The 20,188-nt window shown below is 44.4% G+C and overlaps 1 protein-coding gene and 1 long non-coding RNA gene across 4 annotated transcripts; one reads left to right on the forward strand and one right to left on the reverse strand.

Moving 5' to 3' along the window:
- Positions 1–2,862: 2,862 nt before the first annotated feature.
- Positions 2,863–19,414, reverse strand: NIPSNAP2 (nipsnap homolog 2). 2 transcript variants are annotated; one of them, XM_068154673.1, is made up of 10 exons: positions 19,292–19,413; positions 13,877–14,016; positions 13,753–13,798; positions 10,410–10,504; positions 8,556–8,626; positions 7,645–7,785; positions 7,166–7,197; positions 5,807–5,901; positions 4,892–4,975; positions 2,863–4,054 (listed from the first exon to the last, which is right to left on the reverse strand). In XM_068154673.1, the coding sequence occupies exons 1-10, from the start codon at positions 19,375–19,377 to the stop codon at positions 3,990–3,992; spliced, it is 855 nt and encodes a 284-aa protein (XP_068010774.1). In that variant the 5' UTR covers positions 19,378–19,413; the 3' UTR covers positions 2,863–3,989. The 2 variants fall into 2 exon arrangements, with proteins under 2 accessions (XP_068010774.1, XP_068010775.1); XM_068154674.1 differs by lacking the exons at positions 10,410–10,504; positions 13,753–13,798 and having other exon boundaries at positions 19,292–19,414.
- Positions 4,969–15,296, forward strand: LOC137449307 (uncharacterized). Of its 2 annotated transcripts, XR_010989349.1 has the most exons (4): positions 4,969–5,170; positions 5,431–10,709; positions 13,349–13,433; positions 14,777–15,296. It is a non-coding gene; the product is annotated as an uncharacterized lncRNA (long non-coding RNA). The 2 variants fall into 2 exon arrangements; XR_010989348.1 differs by having other exon boundaries at positions 13,349–15,296.
- Positions 19,415–20,188: the final 774 nt, after the last annotated feature.

Genomic DNA, 20,188 nt, shown 5'->3' on the forward strand with positions numbered 1-20,188 from the left:
CAAGGCACGAGGCCATCACAGGTTTCCACAACTTCCACTACCTTTCCTTCATTTAATAAAATCACAGCAGGCTGTTCCTGTCAAATTGTTTAAGCATCACCAACAATTAAAACAAATCCTAGTTCTGTCCATTCTATGACACCATCAGGATGGATGTAAGAAGGAGTTGAAGTCCCAGGGAATGATAAATCTCAGCTCTCAGTGCTGCCATCTCATGTTCTGGCACACTTAAAGCAGTAAGTGCTTAATGCTACACCAGCATTTGAATGCTAGAAACTTAGGGTTAAAAGAAAACAAATCCAGACACAAACTTCTCAGGGCAGACATACAGAATCACAGAACTGGTTTGATTGGAAAATACCTTCAAGATCAAGTCCAACCATTATCTAACTCCACCAAGTCTGGTGCTGAAGCATATTCCTCAGCACCCCATCTATGCATTTGTTAAGCACCTCCAGGGAAAAATCTCCCCTTAGTTTAAAACTGTCATCCCTTCCTGTGGTAGTGAGAGCAGCCTAAAACTGTCACACTTCTTCTGCCCCAACTAACCCCACTAAAAAGATTGTCCTCCTCTATTTTGTAGCCCTTCTTTAGGTACTGGAAGGCTGCTATAAGGTCTTCCTGAAGCCTTCTCTACTGAATTTAAATACAGAGTTTAAACAACTTCACAAAAGCCAAGGCAGACAATAGTTGGCAGGTTGCTCACCAGAACTCTTCTAGGACTACTAAAGATGATCTCTTTCAAATTCTTCCTGAGAAAAATCTCAGCCAGCTCCAAGGGCAGCTCATATACAATCATGCTTTTGTTTAGTCAAGACTGCCTGAGTAGAACAAGCATGAACTCTTTCTGCTCTGTGCTCCTCTCCAGCTCTAGTTATGAAGCAGAAGTGTGTGTTTGCTGCAGTTTGATTGGAATTAAAAGGCCACTAAAAAAACTAACTAATTAATCTAACCTCCAGCTAATCAGCCACAGCTACAGGCCCTGACTCAACAAACCCTGTGAGAAGCTTCGCTGCCCATATATGTAATTTCACTAATGCCACAGTCAGGAGACATGCAGGAGGCTCTGAGCCACAGAGATGTTAACATTCACAGCAGTGTCTTCTGCCAGTCTGAGTGCTATGGAAACATGGCACTGTGCCACTGATTTCACAAGAGCTCTTTAGGTCTGACTGGTTTGAAAAAGTACCACCCCTCCCCTTCCACTGGGCAAATATCAAGCCTGACCTCTAGTCCAGGAGTTACCAGAAGGATTACTTAGCTTTATATGTGGCTAAGAGCTTCTGCCTGTAAAACACTGGGGAAAAAAGCAGTGTGAGGGAAGTTGCAATGTTACAACCAAGCTACCCATTGACCTGAACACAGCCCACCACAGCAGAGCAAAGTCTGGAGAGTAACACAGATTTTGTGTGTCTGATCTTCAGGTGGCTGTCCTCACCAAGAGCACTGGGAGGCTCACTGCTTCATATGCAGCCTTTCTTTTTAATGCAATTTACTAAGTGAGGCAGTTTAAGTTCAGTTTGCATAAGGGGAGGCCTTAGAAGAACAGTTTGCAGGAAGAAATGAGGACAAGTAAACCTGAGTTCCATTGTGTCCTTGTAGCAGTGGAACAAGAATCAATAACCAGAGACACTTCCAAACACTGGAAACTCTGCAAGTTCTGCTCTCAAAAATGCTGAAGAACTCTTAGTCAAAGGAAGAAGGCAGACTTGTCCATGAAATCAAGAGGGAAATCACAACAGCATTCACAGCAAGGGAAACCCAACTTCAGAAAGGGCTCAGGCCAAGGGAAGCAAGAGGAGCCTGGCATTACTGATTTCTCTCCTGTGCTGTGCTCGTTGAGTTTACATCGTTATCTGTAACTACTAACAGAAGGCACACTTGTAATACATGATAGCACCACTAGTGGGAATTCAGACCTCTAAAGAGAGGAGAAGAGTCTTGTGCTCTGTGGCCACCCTGCAGAATGTCCACTTTAAATTCCTTAGAGTTCTTTTATTCATGCAAAACTTCATGGGCCTTAACCACGAGCTCTGGCTGAGTGAATTTAGTTCTCAGGGCTCCTGGCTGGAAGTAAGGAACACAGATTGCATCAGAACCCACTAAAACCTCCCAACTCCAAAAATGATTTCTGCCTTTAGTCCCTGACTCAACTTGCTGGTTATGGAGGGTAAGTGACAAGCATAATTCTTTAGGAACAACAAACATGGGAGGATACTGGGAGGAATAACAAGGACTGGAAGCTGATATTGTCATCCCTTTTTCAGCTCAACAGTAGTCCCAAAAGTCTGGGAATAAAGACAGCCCCAGATGACAGGACTGCTCATGACTGAGTTACAAGAAGGAACAGCTGAAGGTGCTTGGTGCACTGAGTAAGCTGAGAACATGAAGCTACTAGAGTACAGGATTTTACTGAGTAAAATTTTGTAAGCACTTAGCCACAGGAGGGAAATTCACAGCCAAGAAATCAGATGAAATATTGACTTTGTTGAAGATGAAATTCAAGCAAAGGCAAGAGGGAGAAACCCCCATGGGAAACTTCACCTGGGAAGAAGAGGAGAAATCAGACCTGAGCAACTAAGCATAATGTGTGGAGGGAAATTGAACTGAAAACCTATTTGGTATTTATCACCACAGCACTTATGGCCTCTAGAACACTTAGCAAAATGAGATGTAATGGAGATATTGTGAACTCATTTTGGAGCAGAAGAGCAGAAAGCTGGGAAATGCTGGCCCTGACACAGAAGAGTGATGTTGGCTAAGCTGAAATAGTCTGTGAAATGATTCACATCATTCATAGTAAGCCCTGCAAGCTGAGAGAAAACACCAGTGGTGCAATACAGAGGAGGTACCAGCAAAATGTGAAAATTAAAAGGATTTTATTGACTGCTATGCTCTTCCTGAAAACTCATTGAAATGTACAAAGTGGACATTCAGGAACTGGTTTGTACATTCTGTATGTTACACTGTAGCCACTTGAAAGAGAGAATATTATTTGCACTTAACAGGATGTTCACATCATTGCAGACACCAAAAGTGTTTGAAATAGCCTAGTCTAAAAAGTGAAACCAAAATAGAACTGGACATAATGGGTACACCACTTTATGCCAATCCTATTGACTCAACATGCTCCAGTTTCACACATCAATTCAGAAGTACCTACTGTACAGTAAGTGAAACACCTGACCAAGCATATGTCTGAAGTCACAATTGCTTATTAAATTAAACCCCTTTTCCCAGACCTCCAAGTTATTTGCAGAGATAAAGGTGTTTCACTGAACTTGATCCCCTGCAGAATGCTCAGACACAACCACATCTTGTCAGGATCTCTTTGAACAGCACAGGTTATGGCTCACAGGATTCATTCCAGCTGTAGATACCTACACACGTGTGCCATTAGCTTCAGCACAGCCTTCAGAGTCCCTGCAAACAGAAGACCCCCACTCTGGCCATAAGCTACCACCTGATAAACACTATGAGCCTCAGTAAATGACTGCCCATTTGTCAATTAAGAGCTGCTTACTGATTTCAGGCCTGCTAGAACAGCTGGATGTATTCCCAAACTGCCTGAAGGCTGCAGGGCTCTAACATTTTCAGTCAGTGTAACGCCACAGAAAGGCCTCAGCAACTCTATCACTCATTCTGCTGCTGAACTCTCAGCACTGTCTGTGTAACAGAAGAATTAAATGCTGTCTGCCATACCTCACCCAAGAAGCTGTCTGCCAGAAGAACTCATGGATCTCTTTTGCACTTGTTTTCAGTTAACCAACCTTTTAATCCCAGCTCTGTATTTCTTGGGTTGGTTTTTTTTTTCCTGGTACAATCCTAAGAGCAAAAGGTCTTTAGGTTCTGAAGAAAAGAGGTCTCTTTTTATAAGCTCAATACAGTACTTTTATATTTCAGACTATGATATACAATGTATACCATAAATTAATTTAAGACAAATACTTGTCACTTTATCTATGTAGGCACAAGTAAATTCAGTGACTTTACTGAAGTGGAGAAATCTTCAATGGTATCATGATCCTGGACTCCATTTCCTGAATAAGGGGCACTGAAAATAAAAATGGAGACAGGGTTTAATTTCACTAAGAGAGCTCATTAGCAGGTCTGCACACTCAGTTTGAACAGCTATCATTGCCTTCAAATTACCCTCCCAGCCAGTGCATGCCAAGTCATCAGTAACCACCAGCATTCTGTGACTGAAGCAGAGCAGTTTTGAGCCCAAGTCATTTTTAATGTCATCTGTCTGCTCTTTTGAAGGCAAACACTGCTCTGCCTTTTCACCACAATGGAAAGCTGTTTGATATTTTTTCTGGTATACTTCCTTTGAAATGTACCCTATTGGAAGCCAGAATCTGAGGTGCTTAGCACACTTTGCTGAGTTTTGCTCTGAAAGCTATCCCTGATGTCAAAGACCTCCTGGCTTCTAGTTCCAAAGTCTAAATTCCCTTTTCAGAGGAACACATTTAACAAGGCTCCTGTATTTCATGAGCTGTTAGAGGGAATCATTTAGTACACAGATAAATGCCACTACTGACTCCCTACATTTCTGCAGGCAAACTTCAACCTTTATGTGAAAGTACAGATCTTCCCCAACACCTTTGCACACATCTGTTGTCCAACAGGAGAGGTGCTTGCATGAAGCTCTACTATTAAAGTAGCAATTTTTTACCAACTAGGCAACTTTGCCTAGTTTGTATAATCAACTGCAAAACTCACTTTACAGCTCAGGGAAATGTCCCTCCTTTCCCTGCCAGCAGAAAAATGGACCCACAGACAGACACAGCAGAGATACAGAACTCTTTATCATGTGAAATACACCCAAGAACAAAAATGATGACCTGCACAAACGTTTGCCACCAGCATTCCAATGAAGTTAATAGGTTACCTGTGTAATAGACTAGCTCATCCCAGCCAGGTTTATGCCAGGCAGCATTCCTTATATCTTCTCTGGTCTGGAGATCTTTGTAAGCTGGTGAGAGAAAACAACAAACACAAAGCTTAGAAGGAACTTCTTCTCCACATGAATGCACTTCTGGTGCACAATCAGGAGGCTGCCAACACTGGGAAGACAAAAAATCTGAAGTTCTTCTCCACAAAAGAGAAAAGCTCCCAAACCAGTGCAAAAAGAAGGAACTGGGGAAGAGAGAGAATGTCTTAGACACAGGTAAGACAGATAATGCAACAGAGAACAGGAATGCCTGAGTGGTATCAGATTTCTAATGCTGGAATAGAGTATTCTGAATGGTTGAGATGTGAAGATAAAACTGCATGTTCTCTAAACTGAGTATTAGACAGTTGCAACTGTCAAGTTGTAACAACCCTAACATGCAAAGCAGCTAAGCATCTGTGGAGACTAACACAGAGAGGAAGCCAAACCACTTCACTGTAGTAATGTAAATAAATGCATGACTTTCCTTTTTGTAGGTGTGGTGCATGTGCTGCTTGAAACTAAACTGTAAAACCTGCCTTGAGCATGAATGGGGATGGAGAAAAGAGATGGCAGGATGTGGCTTGGCATGCTTATGATATTGCAAGCAAACAAGCAGTCCCTAATAAGAAAGGGCCAAGAGAAACTGTTGATGGCAAGAGAACGACACATGAAGTGCTCTGCTTGCTTGTTTGAAGAACCTACAGAGTGATTAGGAAAATCATCACTGTTGATGTCAAACTAGAAAGCCCTTTTAAAACATTCCTCTGCCTTTTGGGGGGAAAAAAAAAAGCCTCCTGAGCAAAGTCAACAATCAGTTAGGGGCTGTTTGAGTGAGATTAAAAGAAAAAAAAGCAGAGAACACAAATTTACCCCAAAGGTGATGAACCATATACAGCTGTCCAATCTGGGAGAAAAATCCTCCAACTGCCTCGTTGTTATCCTGTCGGAAGCGAATAGCACGAGCCCTGCGAAAGAGCAAAGCAGCCATGAACCACAGCAGGTCTGGGTGAGGAAATAGATCATGGAAAGATCTGAAAGGAAGCCAAACTGGTAAACAGCACTTGCAGTACACCTCAGCAATTTAAATCAGAAAGAAAATCTGCAAGACACTGCTTTCCAGCTCCGACTAATTAAAACGGACCTAGAGGTGAGTTAGAATGAGTTAAAAGGAGAGGCTCACAGTTTGCCTGGACTGGGCATGAATCATTCCTCAGCATCAGATTCAGCATAAAGTCAACTGCTGGAGCAGTGTAAAGTGGCAGGATGTTTTCACAGCAGGTTGTTCTAAAAGTAAACCCTTGAGCTGCAGTTCTGTTGTCTTTGCCACGCTCATTCACTACACATTTTGTGGTAGGGGGAATCCAGCTTTTTTTTATTCACATGCAGCTTTGCTGTGCAGCTGTCCTGGGTAGCATTCCATCATTTGTTGTGTAAATAAAATCAGTGTTTCTCCTACCTAGAAATCTGCTGCATCTACTAAACCAGATTGGTTTGGCTGTGCCTGTTCTATAAATACTCTAAAGTCACTTTATTTAGATGGCTGTCATTAAATAAAAGCCATCAATGGCAACAGCACAGCTGAAAAGCCAAGCCCTCATCTTTGTCAAAATGACTTAAAACCACTCCAAATTGCTTAATTGTCATCCAGCAGAACTTCAAGGACAGTGCATGTGTATTAAAAGGAGCTTAAACTGGTTTTAAATAAGACAGAACCAGAAGTATATACTCCACAGGAGACTGTCTCACATGCTTTTAACCTATGGTTTAAGATACAAATGTGCTGCTCAACAGCTTCTTAAGGAGCAACTTGACTTTTAAAGATTAAAAGAGCCAAGAATTGCTTATTTAAACTAGAAGTTAGCCAGCTTTTAGTGGTCTTGTGACAGTTGTAAAAGATCAACATGCTCTGGAGGAGTTAATCACCACCCTGCACTAAGCAGTGCTTGCTGCTGAAAATAAATGGTTTCTGCTGTGTTACAGCCAACTAAAAGGGTTATGTGAAGGAAAGCCAAACCACAGAGCCCACAATGTTGTCTGCAGACAGAATTCCTCTTTCTGTCCTCAAAGCCTAAATTAAAGGTCAAAGAGCTATCTTGCAAGTTGCATAAGCACCAAAGCAGGCCATCAGCTGGGTGACTGAAATGCTTTGGTACCGTTCTGCCACCTCCACTTTGTGATTTTTAAACACACACCTCTCAAACAGAAGGCAAGTGCTGAAGAAACACTTACCAGTAATTTCCCCACTCAATCATTGTTCCAGGCTACAAAAAGAAAACAGACTGTTAAAAGTGGAGTTTCAAGAAGTTAGAATACTTGGCCAATTTTCACCACACTTGCTGTATGGAGAGCACTGAGTATTAACCAAATCACTTCCTTCAAGTGATAAGCATATTCGAACCGGCTGTAATGGCTCTGTTTACTTACTGTCTTGCCTCTTAAGTCATTTGCCTGAAGCTGCCCTCAAACGAAAACACAAGGCTTTCAACCCTGCAGATGTTAGCATCTTGTTGGGGCCTGCCTTCATTTTGGACCCCACACTTTGTGAGAGCAACAGTGCCTCAGACACCAGCTTTGATAAGAACTAGATTTTAAAGCTGAGGTCTGCTTTCCATCGCCGCTGCACAAAGGCTCTTTGAACATTTTACGACAGCGTAGAGCTGAACCCAAAAAAAACCAAAAAGGAAAGAAAAAGGAAAATTTAAACTTACTCTAAGTTGATAGGATCTCAGTTCATAAATATTAGGCCCCTCTCTGGGAACAGGTTCATTCCAGAAGCTAAACTCCAACAGCAACTGGTTCTTGCGGGACAGAAGCATGTTACCTCTTTCCTTGCGGAACTCTGTGAACTCCTAAAACAGCAACGTGGTCACTGTCAAACTGGGGATTAGGTTTCACCAACACACAGCAGTGTAACATCCAGGGGCTTAGACAGAGGTTTTTTTAGTGCTACTTTCACAGAATCATAGAATCACAGAATGGTTTGGGTTGGAAGAGACCTTAAATACCAGCTAGTTCCCACCTCCCTGCCACAAAGAGGGACGCCTCCTACTAAACCAGGTTGCTCAAGGCCAAATCCAGCCTGGGTTTGAACACTTCCAGGATTGGAGTCTCTACAACTTCTCTGGGTAACATCTTCCAGAGCCTCACCACTCTCATTTTTGGTTTTGGGACACTGAAATCCTTTAAGCTGTAAAATAACAGAATGGCTTTAGGCTGGAAGGGACCTTAGAGATCATCTGCTCCAACCTTCCTGCCATGGGCAGGGACACCTCTCAACTAGACCTGGCTGTTCAAGGCCTCATCCAGCCTGGCCTTGAACACCCCGAGGGAGGAGGCATCCACAACCTCTCTGGGCAGCCTATCCCAGAGTCCCACCAATCCCTGCAGATTCCCCTGGAATGTTAAAAAGCAAGTGCCATGTTAAGTGCAAATGTTCCATAAAATATTCAGGTATTAAACTCTTGATATTTCTGAACAGGAGAAGAAATCCTTTTCCAAAGAGTTTATACAGGCAGTGATGAAATATTAAAGTCAAGGTTGGGTATCCAAATGTGCAGGGGCTGCTTTTTGTCCTTTCCTGAGTGAAAGAACCAATTCTAACCAACCCAACACAATGTACCTTATTTTGACGGAGTTTATTCATGACATCATTGAGAGCTGGGTAACCTCCCTCATATCTCCACAGATGAACTGCAACAGAAAAAATAAAGGAAGCCTATTTTAAGGGATGTCACAGATCAGTGTTAAATCTAATGGACTAGCACAGTAAAAACAATGCTCCTCATACTACAGAATTAGACAAGGAAAAGAAAGCAGGTTTAAAAAGAGATTTTCCCTAAAGAATGCACTGCTGCACATTGGAACTTGCTAAGGATAATGGAATCATCTGCTTCTTGACAAGGGTTCTCTTGGGAAATTTTGCAGCCAGCTCTAAAGGTAACAGGGACATTTCTGAAAGGACTTTTTTTGTTGCTGGGCTAGTAAAATGTGATGGCTTTATCGCCGAGACCGAGATTCAGTTTAAGAGGATGACTTAATTCCAGCAATGTGGTTTGGATTTCATCTAAGGGCAACACAGGGGTAGACTGTTTTTTTTAAGTTCAGCAAATTACTCAAGCACAAAGAGCAGCACACTTTCTGCAGCACATGAAAATGATGCAAATGTTATTTCTGAGGTGAGCATTGCATTAAATAAAGCAGAAGGTCATCTAAACATGCTGGAGTTATTGTAATTGCTAGGATTTCCCCCATAAAAAACCAACAACTTCAGAACAGCTTTGAGTTTCTCCAAAGCAGTCTCTCTTTAAGAAATCATAACAAATCCCTTTAATAAGTCCTAACAAGATTTATTTGTATCTCAAGGCAACGATATATCACCTCAAAGAGTCACAAGTGTTATTTTCTCTCCTCTAGGGCAGCCCTGTGCCTTTTCCAAGAGAGAAAAATAAGCCTAATGTAAGGCACTTCACTGCAAGAGCCAATTCAGCTAGTGTGCCTGCTTCTGCTGCCTCATCCTCAGGGCAAATTCAATATCTCCACTTAATATTAATGGGCACAGGTATTGAACAAGTCCAAACCCCATAATCTGCTTTATTACACTGCTAGAACTGTGGCAGTAAAATCTTTGAGGCAGGCTATGGATACAATGACAGAGACAGTCAGTGTTTATGTGTTACGCAGGCGACCAAAGAGCCTTGGCTAAGAAAATCTCAGCTGTCTTCATTCCCCAATTTCCCTTTGACTTTCAGGATTGATTCTCAGGTGTTGTTTGGTTTATCTGTTGCTATTTCCTCACATCTGCTTAGTGTTGCTATTTCAATATGCTGTGAATGCAGGAACAATTCATGAGTACATGAGTACATGAGCATATTCTTCAACAAGGAAGCACTGACATTCATTTTGACTTTTGTTTTTTTACCCCACTCTGTATGTGTGGCTTCCCTTTCCTCCAACTTCCCAGAACCCAGGAAGCTTTTCAGCTTTTCTGTCTACACTACTTTTTGCAGTTCCCTCTGTAGCAGCTCTCCACTGATGTCTAGTCCCAGTATATTTTCAACCTGCAGAGTGAAGCAGGATGAAGACAAACAGAAATCTTCTCCTCCTAAGCTTTTACACTGGCCAGTGCAAGGCAAACTCTGCTGTTGTAAACCTTTACACTGTGACCTGTGTCCACAAAATATGACAGGACCACATTTCAGAAGCATTTCCCCCCCCCCACTGCTCATCTACCAGCTAGAAGTGCATTACCAATAGGACAGATTTCAGGAGTTAAATGCTTTACTGCCAAACACCAAGACAAAAAAGCAAGCACTGTACATGTTAATGCAGGGATTGATAACTGATGCACACACACCCTCACTGGATACATTGCTCAAGGTTTTACTGTCAACAGAGATGATTTAAAGAGAAGAAACCTGCCAAGCACACGTTTCACTTGTATGGTTTTACATTCTGTTGTACTTCTATCTCCTACCAGCCTGATCTTGCTCTCCGTACCACGTGTTCCAAGTCCCCACCAGTGCACATGGGTAGTGTTTTTCTTCATGAATCTTTGGCAGCACCTCTTGACTTGAAAACAAGGAATACAGACACTATGTTGCATTGCCTTCAGGGAGGCTACAGTTGATAATGTATAACAAATCACCACACGTTTAGCATTTATGGCACCCCCCCAAAAAAAATGTCCCAAGCTCTACTTTTCAGAAGAGAAAAGCTGAAACACAAAGATCTGCTACACAGGGGAAAGATGGCTACAAGACTGTGAAAAATTCAGGTAAGTGTTACCATTTCTTAGGCTCTCTGACAGGCACACAGCATGGGAGAATTTGTTTTGATGCAACAAACCACATCTAGCACCTAAAAGGTGATCCAACAGGCGAGGAAAATACATACTAGGAAATCCCACTTACAGAAAGTGCAGCCCAACTACAGGGGTGATCTGCTTTAGCAAAAGCATTTCTTAATCAAGGGAGGTAGAAACAAAACCAGGCAAGAACAGCCTTCTGTACCAATGACAGTGCTATTAATTCTGTGGGCTGAATGAATAAACCCAGGTATTTGGAGAGACCAAATGATGGTTGCACTGCAGAGTGTGAAGCCTGATTGCTTTCCACCGTTTGAGAAAGTGGGTTTAGCTTGAGGCAACTTCCCTGTGAAAGCACACAGTGGAACTGCCTTAAACATACCTCTGACACATAATTTGTGTGACTGTTTCCAGTATTTCTACTATGTTTGTTATACTTTCATTCAAGTGGCCTACATTACCATCAGGGAATTCAGTTTTACTGCCTGTCAGCTTGGTTGAGGCACTGTCAGTCAATTAGTCTGGTTGAACTTTGCATTTCAGTGTATTTTCTTCTTCCTGAAAACCTCCTCTCAGTTTGGCTCAGTGAGTCTTTGCACAGTATCAAGTATTAGGCAGCAGGCTGATCTTGGGCTGAAAAATCATTCAGTGTGAGTGTTCCCTCTGGATTCTGCCACTGACTCTCCAGGTGACCTTGAGCAAAACTCATCACCAATTTGTGCCTCAAGATTTCTCACTGCACAGTGTAAATAACACCCTGACTCTCCAAGGCTGTTTGCAAGGAGGTTTCACCATCAGTTCATTTTTGCAAAGCACAATGAGATCCTAGAAAGGCATCTTTAAATGGGAAGGTTAAATCAACACAATAACCCTAAAATGCTGCAAATGAGAGGCAAACCCCCACACAGAATACCTTATGAACACCCAGCTTTCTCCCTTCTAAACCCAACTGCTCCTAATTCTTCAGAAGGGGTGTCCCTAACCACAGCAATTCATGAAGTGTTTTTTTAATTGTCTTCATTAATTAGTTCTCTTTCCACATGCTGACTAACCCTCATTCTGATTTGATACAGAACAAGGAATTAATGCTGACTAATCCTCATTCTGATTTGATACAGAGTAAGAAATTGATCTTTTCATCTTTAATTCAGGGAGAAGAAGAAGGGAAATTCAGAGACTTAGGGTTTGGGGTTTTTTTAATTACTCTAATTCTTTTCTCCTTCCCTGGAAGACTCAAATTTGCTTCGGTTTGGAAGGGATAAATCTAACCACAAATCCTTCATCTGATGGCTAGCAGCAGTTTCTTTCTCTTGAAAATGAAAGCCTCTGCTTTCACTCAACATTCAGGAAGCTCAGGAGATAATGTGGAGAAGTGGTTCCCTGTCTTGGGTAGCTGGACATGTTTATATGAAGCTCTTAAACAGAAAGCTTTCTGAATGCTAATTGTGCTTCTCTGTGTATTGATTCTTTTAAACAACAAAGCTAAAAATACCTCATGAGTGCATGTGCACTTCTGTGTTTGTACAGCAAGGAAACTTTTGGGCTATCTAGGCCCATTTCAAAGCTGAACACAAAGTCACAGAGAAGTCAGCTGCCCTACCCATGACTGGGCAGCCAAGTAGTAACAGAGTTGAGGACATGAACTAGGAGCTGTGGACTTTCCCACCCTCCAGCCCAGCTGGTGTTCTCATCAATACATCACACTATAAAAACTGGGTATTATTATGCTAAGTATGCTTCATTATATGACAAGGTGAGACATGAGGCTCACTGCACTTCCAAATTTAAACACACAGCTCTGGAAAAGGCAGTTCACAGAGGAGTGATGGTGTGGGCACAACAGGACTAATATCTCTGCAATTTCATCTTTGAAGTAGTAAATTTTAAATGCTACTAATTCATACATTTTATCAAACTGTAACCTTTTGGAAATCCCTTAACAGTCCTGCTCCCTTTGGAGGGTATCACCCCACTGCCAAGATCCTATCCATGGATTTGCCCAGCTCTTTAGTAGATCTTGACTTGATGTTGACTTGCTGGAGCGAGTCCAGAGAAGGGCAACGAAGTTAGTGAGGGGCTTGGAACACAAGCCCTATGAGGAGAGACTGAGGGAGCTGGGGCTGCTTAGCCTGGAGAGGAGGAGACTCAGGGGTGACCTTATTGCTCTCTACAACTACCTGAAGGGAGGTTGTAAACAGGCAGAGGTTGGTCTCTTCTCCCAGGCAGCCAGCACCAGAACAAGAGGACACAGTCTCAGGCTGCGCCAGGGGAAGTTCAGGCTGGAGGTCAGGAGGAAGTTTTACACGGAGAGAGTGATTGCCTATTGGAATGGGCTGCCTGGGGAGGTGGTGGAGTCGCCGTCACTGGAGGTGTTCAGGAGGAGACTTGACAGGGTGCTTGGTTACATGGGTTAGTTGATTGGGTGGTGTTGGGTGATAGGTTGGACGCGATGATCTTGAAGGTCTCTTCCAACCTGGTTTATTCTATTCTATTCTACTTTTGTAGAAGGACACAGATGAGTTGAGAGGAAGCCAATCCCTGGGGTTTTAAATCTACCTTTTTGTTTTTCTAACTTACCAGTGTTCTCTCCCTTTCCTCCCTGTGTGCAGACAATAAACACTCAACACATCCCTCTACAGCAGCTGGAGTGTGAAGTGCTGGTGTGCCAGGATCTACACACACGGACCAGCAATTGTAAGACAACTATGGGAAGGGTGAGAGCTATTCCAACAAACATCCCCAGTGTTTTCATAAAAGGCATCATCCTAAATTGCAGCTGAGGAAAGTGACATCACCAAGAAGGAAGATACAGGGGTAACTGAGGAAAGTATCTCTTGCCTTCTCTCTCCAGGAATCATATATGATCTATTTCACATCACACCTTGAAAGTAAAAGCAGCATTTTTCCACCCCCACCCCCCAGCTAGTGATGATGTTTGCCAATTTTCAGGACAGAACAGTCTGTGATCAAACCAACATGCCTAAAACGTGGAAACAGTAACAGGCACACTTACCAAAGCTTGTTGTAGGCATCTAGAAATTCTGGTTTTACATTGTGAACTGAAACAACAACATTAGGTGAGAAATGCAGGAAGAGAGTAAAGAAATGGTAAGGTTAAATATAAAAATAGCACTCACTCTGGAGTTTATACAGACTGCTGGTCTCTCTTTTGGCTAGAAGGTTGGAGTGAGCATCTTTCCTCGGATCGACTTTGCGAACAAAGAGTGATTTTAACCAACTGTCTTCACGAGGTCTGCTAGCTGAAGATACCAGCCCCCTACACAGTAACAAGTACATTATACTGTCACTGAGCAGGCCTTGAAAATGCTCACGACACAGGGAAGACAGGCACAACCAAGTTTAAAGCAAACAGCATCATAACACACAGTCACATACACACCTCTCGCTACAACTTCCCACTGAGCCCCTTCACCGGAAGGTAAAGGCAGCCCTTTCCCCACCAAGATTTCAGACACACAGCTCAACGGTTAACCATGCACTATTCCACTCTGGGAATGGGAGGATGGCTGCTTTGCTGCCTATTCACCTCCTTTTTAACCAAGTGTCAGCTCAGGAAAGCTGGGTCTGTCCTGACGTGCACAGAGAAGAGCGAAAAAGAGCAAGAAGTGTGCGTAAGGAGGAATGTGCACAGAGTGAAGGGGAAAGTCACTGCCATATGTTGCTCTGTTGCTTAAATACAGCCCTAAAAAAGCATCTTTCAGGAGAAAAAAATAATACATTGGAAGTCTAATTTGGGAAAAAAGATGAGTGGCAGGAAACAAACAGCCTGCAAATACTCAATTCCCCCTTCTGGCAGCCGTACTACACGAGGAGTACAGAGCCACGGCTCTGTACAACATTCAGCATTTCCCTTTCTCTGAAACAGAAGAATTTCACTTTTTTACATCTAATCTTTATGCAGCTTCTGCAAGCACACTTACAAAACACCACCACTTCCCTTTACACCTCAGACTGCTCAGAACATTAAAACTTTCATGAAAATGATGTGCTAAAGGAGTTATTCTTCTCTTTTCCAGCTGAGAGAAGACCCCTCCGTCCCCAAAACCTGTGCAGAAGGACGAGATGTGTTTAACTGATTCTCTCCAAGGTATGACAGGGGACCCCAAACTCAGACAGTTTTTGCTTCTTTCTCACAAAACCCACTTCCTTCAATTTGTCTTTTTGACATGGGGTTTCTGCTGCAATACTAAAATATTTCTCTGATATACTAAAAATGTGGCACTACAGCAGCACTGTAAACCTTTTCCTGTCTCAGAGCTCAACTTTTCACCCTGAATTACTGGCTGTATTACTACTAAATCACTAGCCAGAAGATAGCTCTTTATCTTCAGCCACAAAGCTGTCTCTTCCAGATAGCAAAAGTCTGTGACAGTCATTTAAGGAATAAATAAATAAAATTTAAAAAGACAGAATGGAATGAAAGCAAAAAAAGGGAAAGAAAGCAAAGAAAGGAAGGGAAGGAAGGAAAGGAAGGAGAGAAGGAAGGAAAGGAAGGAGAGAAGGAAGGAAAGGAAGGAAGGAAGGAAAGGAAGGAGAGAAGGAAGGGAAGGAAGGAGAGAAGGAAGGGAAGGGAAGGGAAGGGAAGGGAAGGGAAGGGAAGGGAAGGGAAGGGAAGGGAAGGGAAGGGAAGGGAAGGGAAGGGAAGGGAAGGGAAGGGAAGGGAAGGGAAGGGAAGGGAAGGGAAGGGAAGGGAAGGGAAGGGAAGGGAAGGGAAGGGAAGGGAAGGGAAGGGAAGGGAAGGGAAGGGAAGGGAAGGGAAGGGAAGGGAAGGGAAGGGAAGGGAAGGGAAGGGAAGGGAAGGGGGGAGGGAGGGAGGGAGGGAGGGAGGGAGGGAGGGAGGGAGGGAGGGAGGGAGGGAGGAAGGAAGGAAGGAAGGAAGGAAGGAAGGAAGGAAGGAAGGAAGGAAGGAAGGAAGGAAGGAAGGAAGGAAGGAAGGAAGGAAGGAAGGAAGGAAGGAAGGAAGGAAGGAAGGAAGGAAGGAAGGAAGGAAGGAAGGAAGGAAGGAAGGAAGGAAGGAAGGAAGGAAGGAAGGAAGGGAAAAAAGAAAGGAGCTGAAAAGGAAAATGAGAAAAGGAAAAGAAGAAAAGGGGAAAAGGGGAAAAGGGGAAAAGGAAAATGGGAAAAAGGAAAAGGGGAAAAAAGGAAAAGGGGAAAAAAGAAAAGAGGAAAAAGGGAAAAGGAAAAAAGGAAAAAGGGAAAGGGAAAAAGGAAAAGGAAAAAGGAAAAGGGAAAAAGGAAAGGGAAAAAAAGAAAAAAGGGGAAAGGAAAAAAGGGAAACACAGAAAAAAAAAAGAAAAAAGGTAAAAAGAAAAAAAAGGGGGGAAAAAGAAAAAAAGGAGAACAGTAAGAAAAGAAGGAAAGAGGGCAAGAAAAGAAAGAAAGAGGGAAAGGAAAGAAAATCTCAACTTCCTTTGGGAAAAAAAACTCTCAAGAACATGCCTGCCTGCATCACACAAAAGTAGTTCAAACCAGAAGTGGTTTTCAACAACCAACCTTCTAGCCCCAGTGTCTGAAAATAACATCATGAATTGGTTCACCCTGTGGAAGCAGAAAAATGTTTCACAGCAGAGAAATGACCAGGACTGCTTCTTCAAAGTTAAGAAGCAGTTTGGTAATTGGTAAAAACACCTCATGGTGTAGTTACTGAAAAGGAGGCCTCCTCTGGCCCTAGGCAAATGCACAAGTATGTCCTGTGCTGCAAGCTAGGCAGCTATTCCTGAGGACAAGCATTTCAAAGGCCATTGTCCATCATAAGGCTGCTGCTAGAATAGAAGGCAGGCAGCTGCCTGGAGTAGAGAGATCTCTGATCTTGGCTGGAGGTGAGGCACAGGTTGTCACAGCTACATCAGGTGCCACAGGAACACAAAGTGTTCCAGATGACCTAATAAATCCAAGTGGTTTTTAAAAGCTCCCTCAAAATAAGCACTAATGTTCAGTGGACAGCAAACAGGGCTCTGGGACACAGAATCCAATCCCAGTCCTGCAGTGCTCATTTTTGCAACTCAGACCTGTAAACTACTGCTGTTTCCTCCCCTTTATTAATGGAGTTAGCAAATTAATAACTCTTTTCTATGAGGATTATTGTTTGCAGCAAATTTTGGAGATTAAAAAGACCAAGAATTATGTTGCTGGGGGTTTTATTGGTGAACCAGCTTTATCAGCAGCAAAAGTAAGCTGGAGTTACAGGGATAATACCAAAAAGCCAATTCCTCTGCTGTAAGGGGAGTCTCATGACTTGAATGTTAAGCTGCACCCAAAACTGGAGGTACAGGGAATTTTCAATACAGTGGAGTGAGTCATGCTTTACATTTCTGCAAAATCTTTTACCCTACAGTGGTAAAGCTCCCCATGAAGTGTGACTAATCAATCATGACTAAATACACACTCAGCACACGATAAAACATGGTAACAGCCCAAGTTTGATAAAACAGATAGCCAGTGCACCCAGCTTGAGCTGCTGGGGCCTTGTTTTTAATCTACATCCTCAGAGACTGGTGTCATCCTAGGCACCCACAAATCAGGCAGTCCTGAACTGGTTGATAGGTTGGACTCGACAATCCTCGAGGTCATTTCCAACCTTAGTTATACTGTGACACTGGTTCACTTGGGTGGGCACTATGCACCCAAGATGAGCTCAGAACTAGGGGAGTAAATTCACATCCTTGGCCTGCCAGTTGTGAGCATCAACCACAAATTCTTTCAAAGCTAATCCATCACCAAAAGATCTGCTTTATAACTTCTTAACATTATTACCATACCTGTTCATAGATTCATAGAGTGGTTTGGGTTGGAAGGGAACTTAAAATACCATCGAGTTTCAACCCTCCTGCCACGGGCAGGGACACCTTCCACCAGACCAGGTCACTCCAGGCCTCATTCAGCCTGGCCTTGCTGGATTCAAATTGATCCAAAACCCAAGTACCACTGAGGAAAGTGTGAATATGCACACAGAATGACTCCCACTGTATGCAAGTACCATCACACTTCACTTTTTTTTGTTTTGTTCTCTGGGATTAATCAGTTTTCATGCACTTTCTTGAGGCACTGCTTGACTTTGCTAACAAATTCTCATGCTGCAAAATGTTACCTACGGGCTTAGCTTTCTTGGTGTTCTATGAACACAAAAGGCTAGCACCGAGTAGCTTGCTTAGATTACAAATGGTGAAAAGACTTCTATCCCACTCAGCTTCTGCTTTAGCACAGAACATAAACTAGTGGGAGATATCATGTCAAATAGTTAGATTTTTTGAAGAAACTCGTGTCTGCCTGGAAAAGAAAGAAAAACAACTTGGATGTTACAGACAGGTTTGGATCTGTGATCTATACAGGTGTCTAAAGTTTATTTGAAACTAAAAGAAAATACCCAAACATGCACAGAAAATCTCCTGACATCTCCTCTGCCCCGCTCCTGTTGTAAAAAGCTGCTTGCACAGGAGCTGCTGCTCATTCTGAGGCTTGAAGCAGCAGCTTTCCCTGTCTCAAAGCAAGGGAGTGAAGATGTGCACAGACCCATTGCAGCTTGTCTCCAGCACCCTAGGCATGTGTGCACATCTCTGTGTGTGTATCCATGTGTCTGACCCTTCACACGTCAGATGTGGGCATGCAAATGTCTGCACCCCAAAACTCGATGGATGCGTCTCTGTCCTGACACCCGGGGCTTGCATGCACATGCACAAACAGCCCAGCTCCTAAGGGAAGTATGGATTCGTGTGCCCTGACACCCAAGGGGTGCACACACATGCTGAGGTCCATGTGCACACCATGAAGGTGGGAAGATGCTGGTGTGTGCAGCCATGCACCCTGACACCGGGGGAGGCAAGGATGTCAGGCAGGGACACAGCCTGGCGCTGTAAACACGGAGTGGTTGTGCATCCCGACACCGAGGGGTGTTGTGCGTGCAGCCATGCACCCCAGGAGAGAGGACATGAGATACTGGGTGGCCGTGCACCCTGCTGCCTGGTGGAGTTGGGATGCATCGGGGCTGTACACTCTGATCCTGGAGAGCTATCTGGGAGCAGAGCATCCGTACCCCCGACACCAGGAGCAAGGTGTGCAGGGTGGGTGTGCAGCCCGGCACTCCGCGATACGTGACAGTGGGGTGCCTGTGCACCCTGATGCATGCAGAGATCGAGTGTCCCTGCAGCCTGAGCCCGGAGGACAGGCGGCAGGTGGCGGCGGGCACCCCGTCCCCGACGGGGCAGGACAGGGGTGCGAGGCGGTGGGTCAGCCGCGGGGCCATCGCTCCCGCCCAGGGGCGAACTTGGAGGAAGGTGGGGAAGGGACTGGCCTTAGCGTCCATGACCTTGAAGGACACCCCGAGCAGGTCGCACACCCCGCCCCACGGGAGGGCAGCGGGCCCGGCCCGTCACCTGCTCCGGCGAGCGGGGCGCCATTTCCAGTCAGAAAAGGGGAGGGAATGGGGGGGGGAAAACCTCCGCCGCGGGGTCGAGGGGAGGCGCGGGCAGCGTCGGCTTTGTCTCCAGCCTCCCCAGGCGGCCCTCTCCCGCCCGCCTCACCCCCTCAGGGCTCACCTGAGGGCCAGGCCGCTGCCGGGCGGGAGACGCGGCACGGCGCTGGCTCCCGCCAGGCTCCCCCGCAGCAGCACTCGCGCCGCCATCTTGCTCCGGCCGCCTCCCTCCTGGGCCGGGGCTGGGCTGACCGCTGTAGCGCCGCCGCCGGGCGCCAGGGGCGCACCGCAGAAGGGGAAGGCAGAGGCGCGCATGCGCGGGCGACCCGGGCCTGGACCCCAGGGCCCCGAGAGCGGCGCCCGGCCTTGGGGTCAGCGCAGGCCCAGGTTTAGTTTTCACTGAGAAAAACGCTGAAAAAAGCGCCCAGGCATTTTTTAATTATTTTTTTTTTATCACGTACAAAAACGTGTTTCCTATTTCCCAAATGAATGCTTCACCCACAGGGAGCTGTTTTCTTCACTCTGTTCCAGTGGCACCAGCATTGCATTGAGCTAAACTGGTGGTGTGTGCTAGGACCAGACCTCAAAATAACTCAAGAACAAACATAAGGGTAATAGTTAAAAGGCCCATTCTGAAAGCAACTAACAAATACAATGTGCAAAGCTTGTCTTTCTGTATGTGACTTACATAAAAGTTTCAGTCATTTCCCTGGGCAGTTTCCATTGTCATTTTGTGAGAGGCCAGCACACACGATGGGTTTTAACACTAGCAAAGTACAGTGCTTGTGGTGGCACTTTAAAATCAGTGCCATTATTCCTCTACAATCCAGCTACACTCAGGCTGTGTACATTTAATCCCATCTTGCTCTGACAGTAGCTTGAGTTCTTGAGCAACACCCCCAGAGTCTTCTTGTAAGCTGACAAACCTGTGATGAATCAATCTTAGGGGGAAAAAAAAACACCACCACAACGCCCCACAACATTTTCACAACCTCTCTCTCAAAAAAAAACAAATAAAGAA

This window comes from Melanerpes formicivorus, unplaced genomic scaffold (genome assembly GCF_026170545.1).
Source record: "Melanerpes formicivorus ecotype bairdi unplaced genomic scaffold, bMelFor1.0.p_v2 SCAF_29, whole genome shotgun sequence".
NCBI lineage: Eukaryota > Metazoa > Chordata > Aves > Piciformes > Picidae > Melanerpes > Melanerpes formicivorus.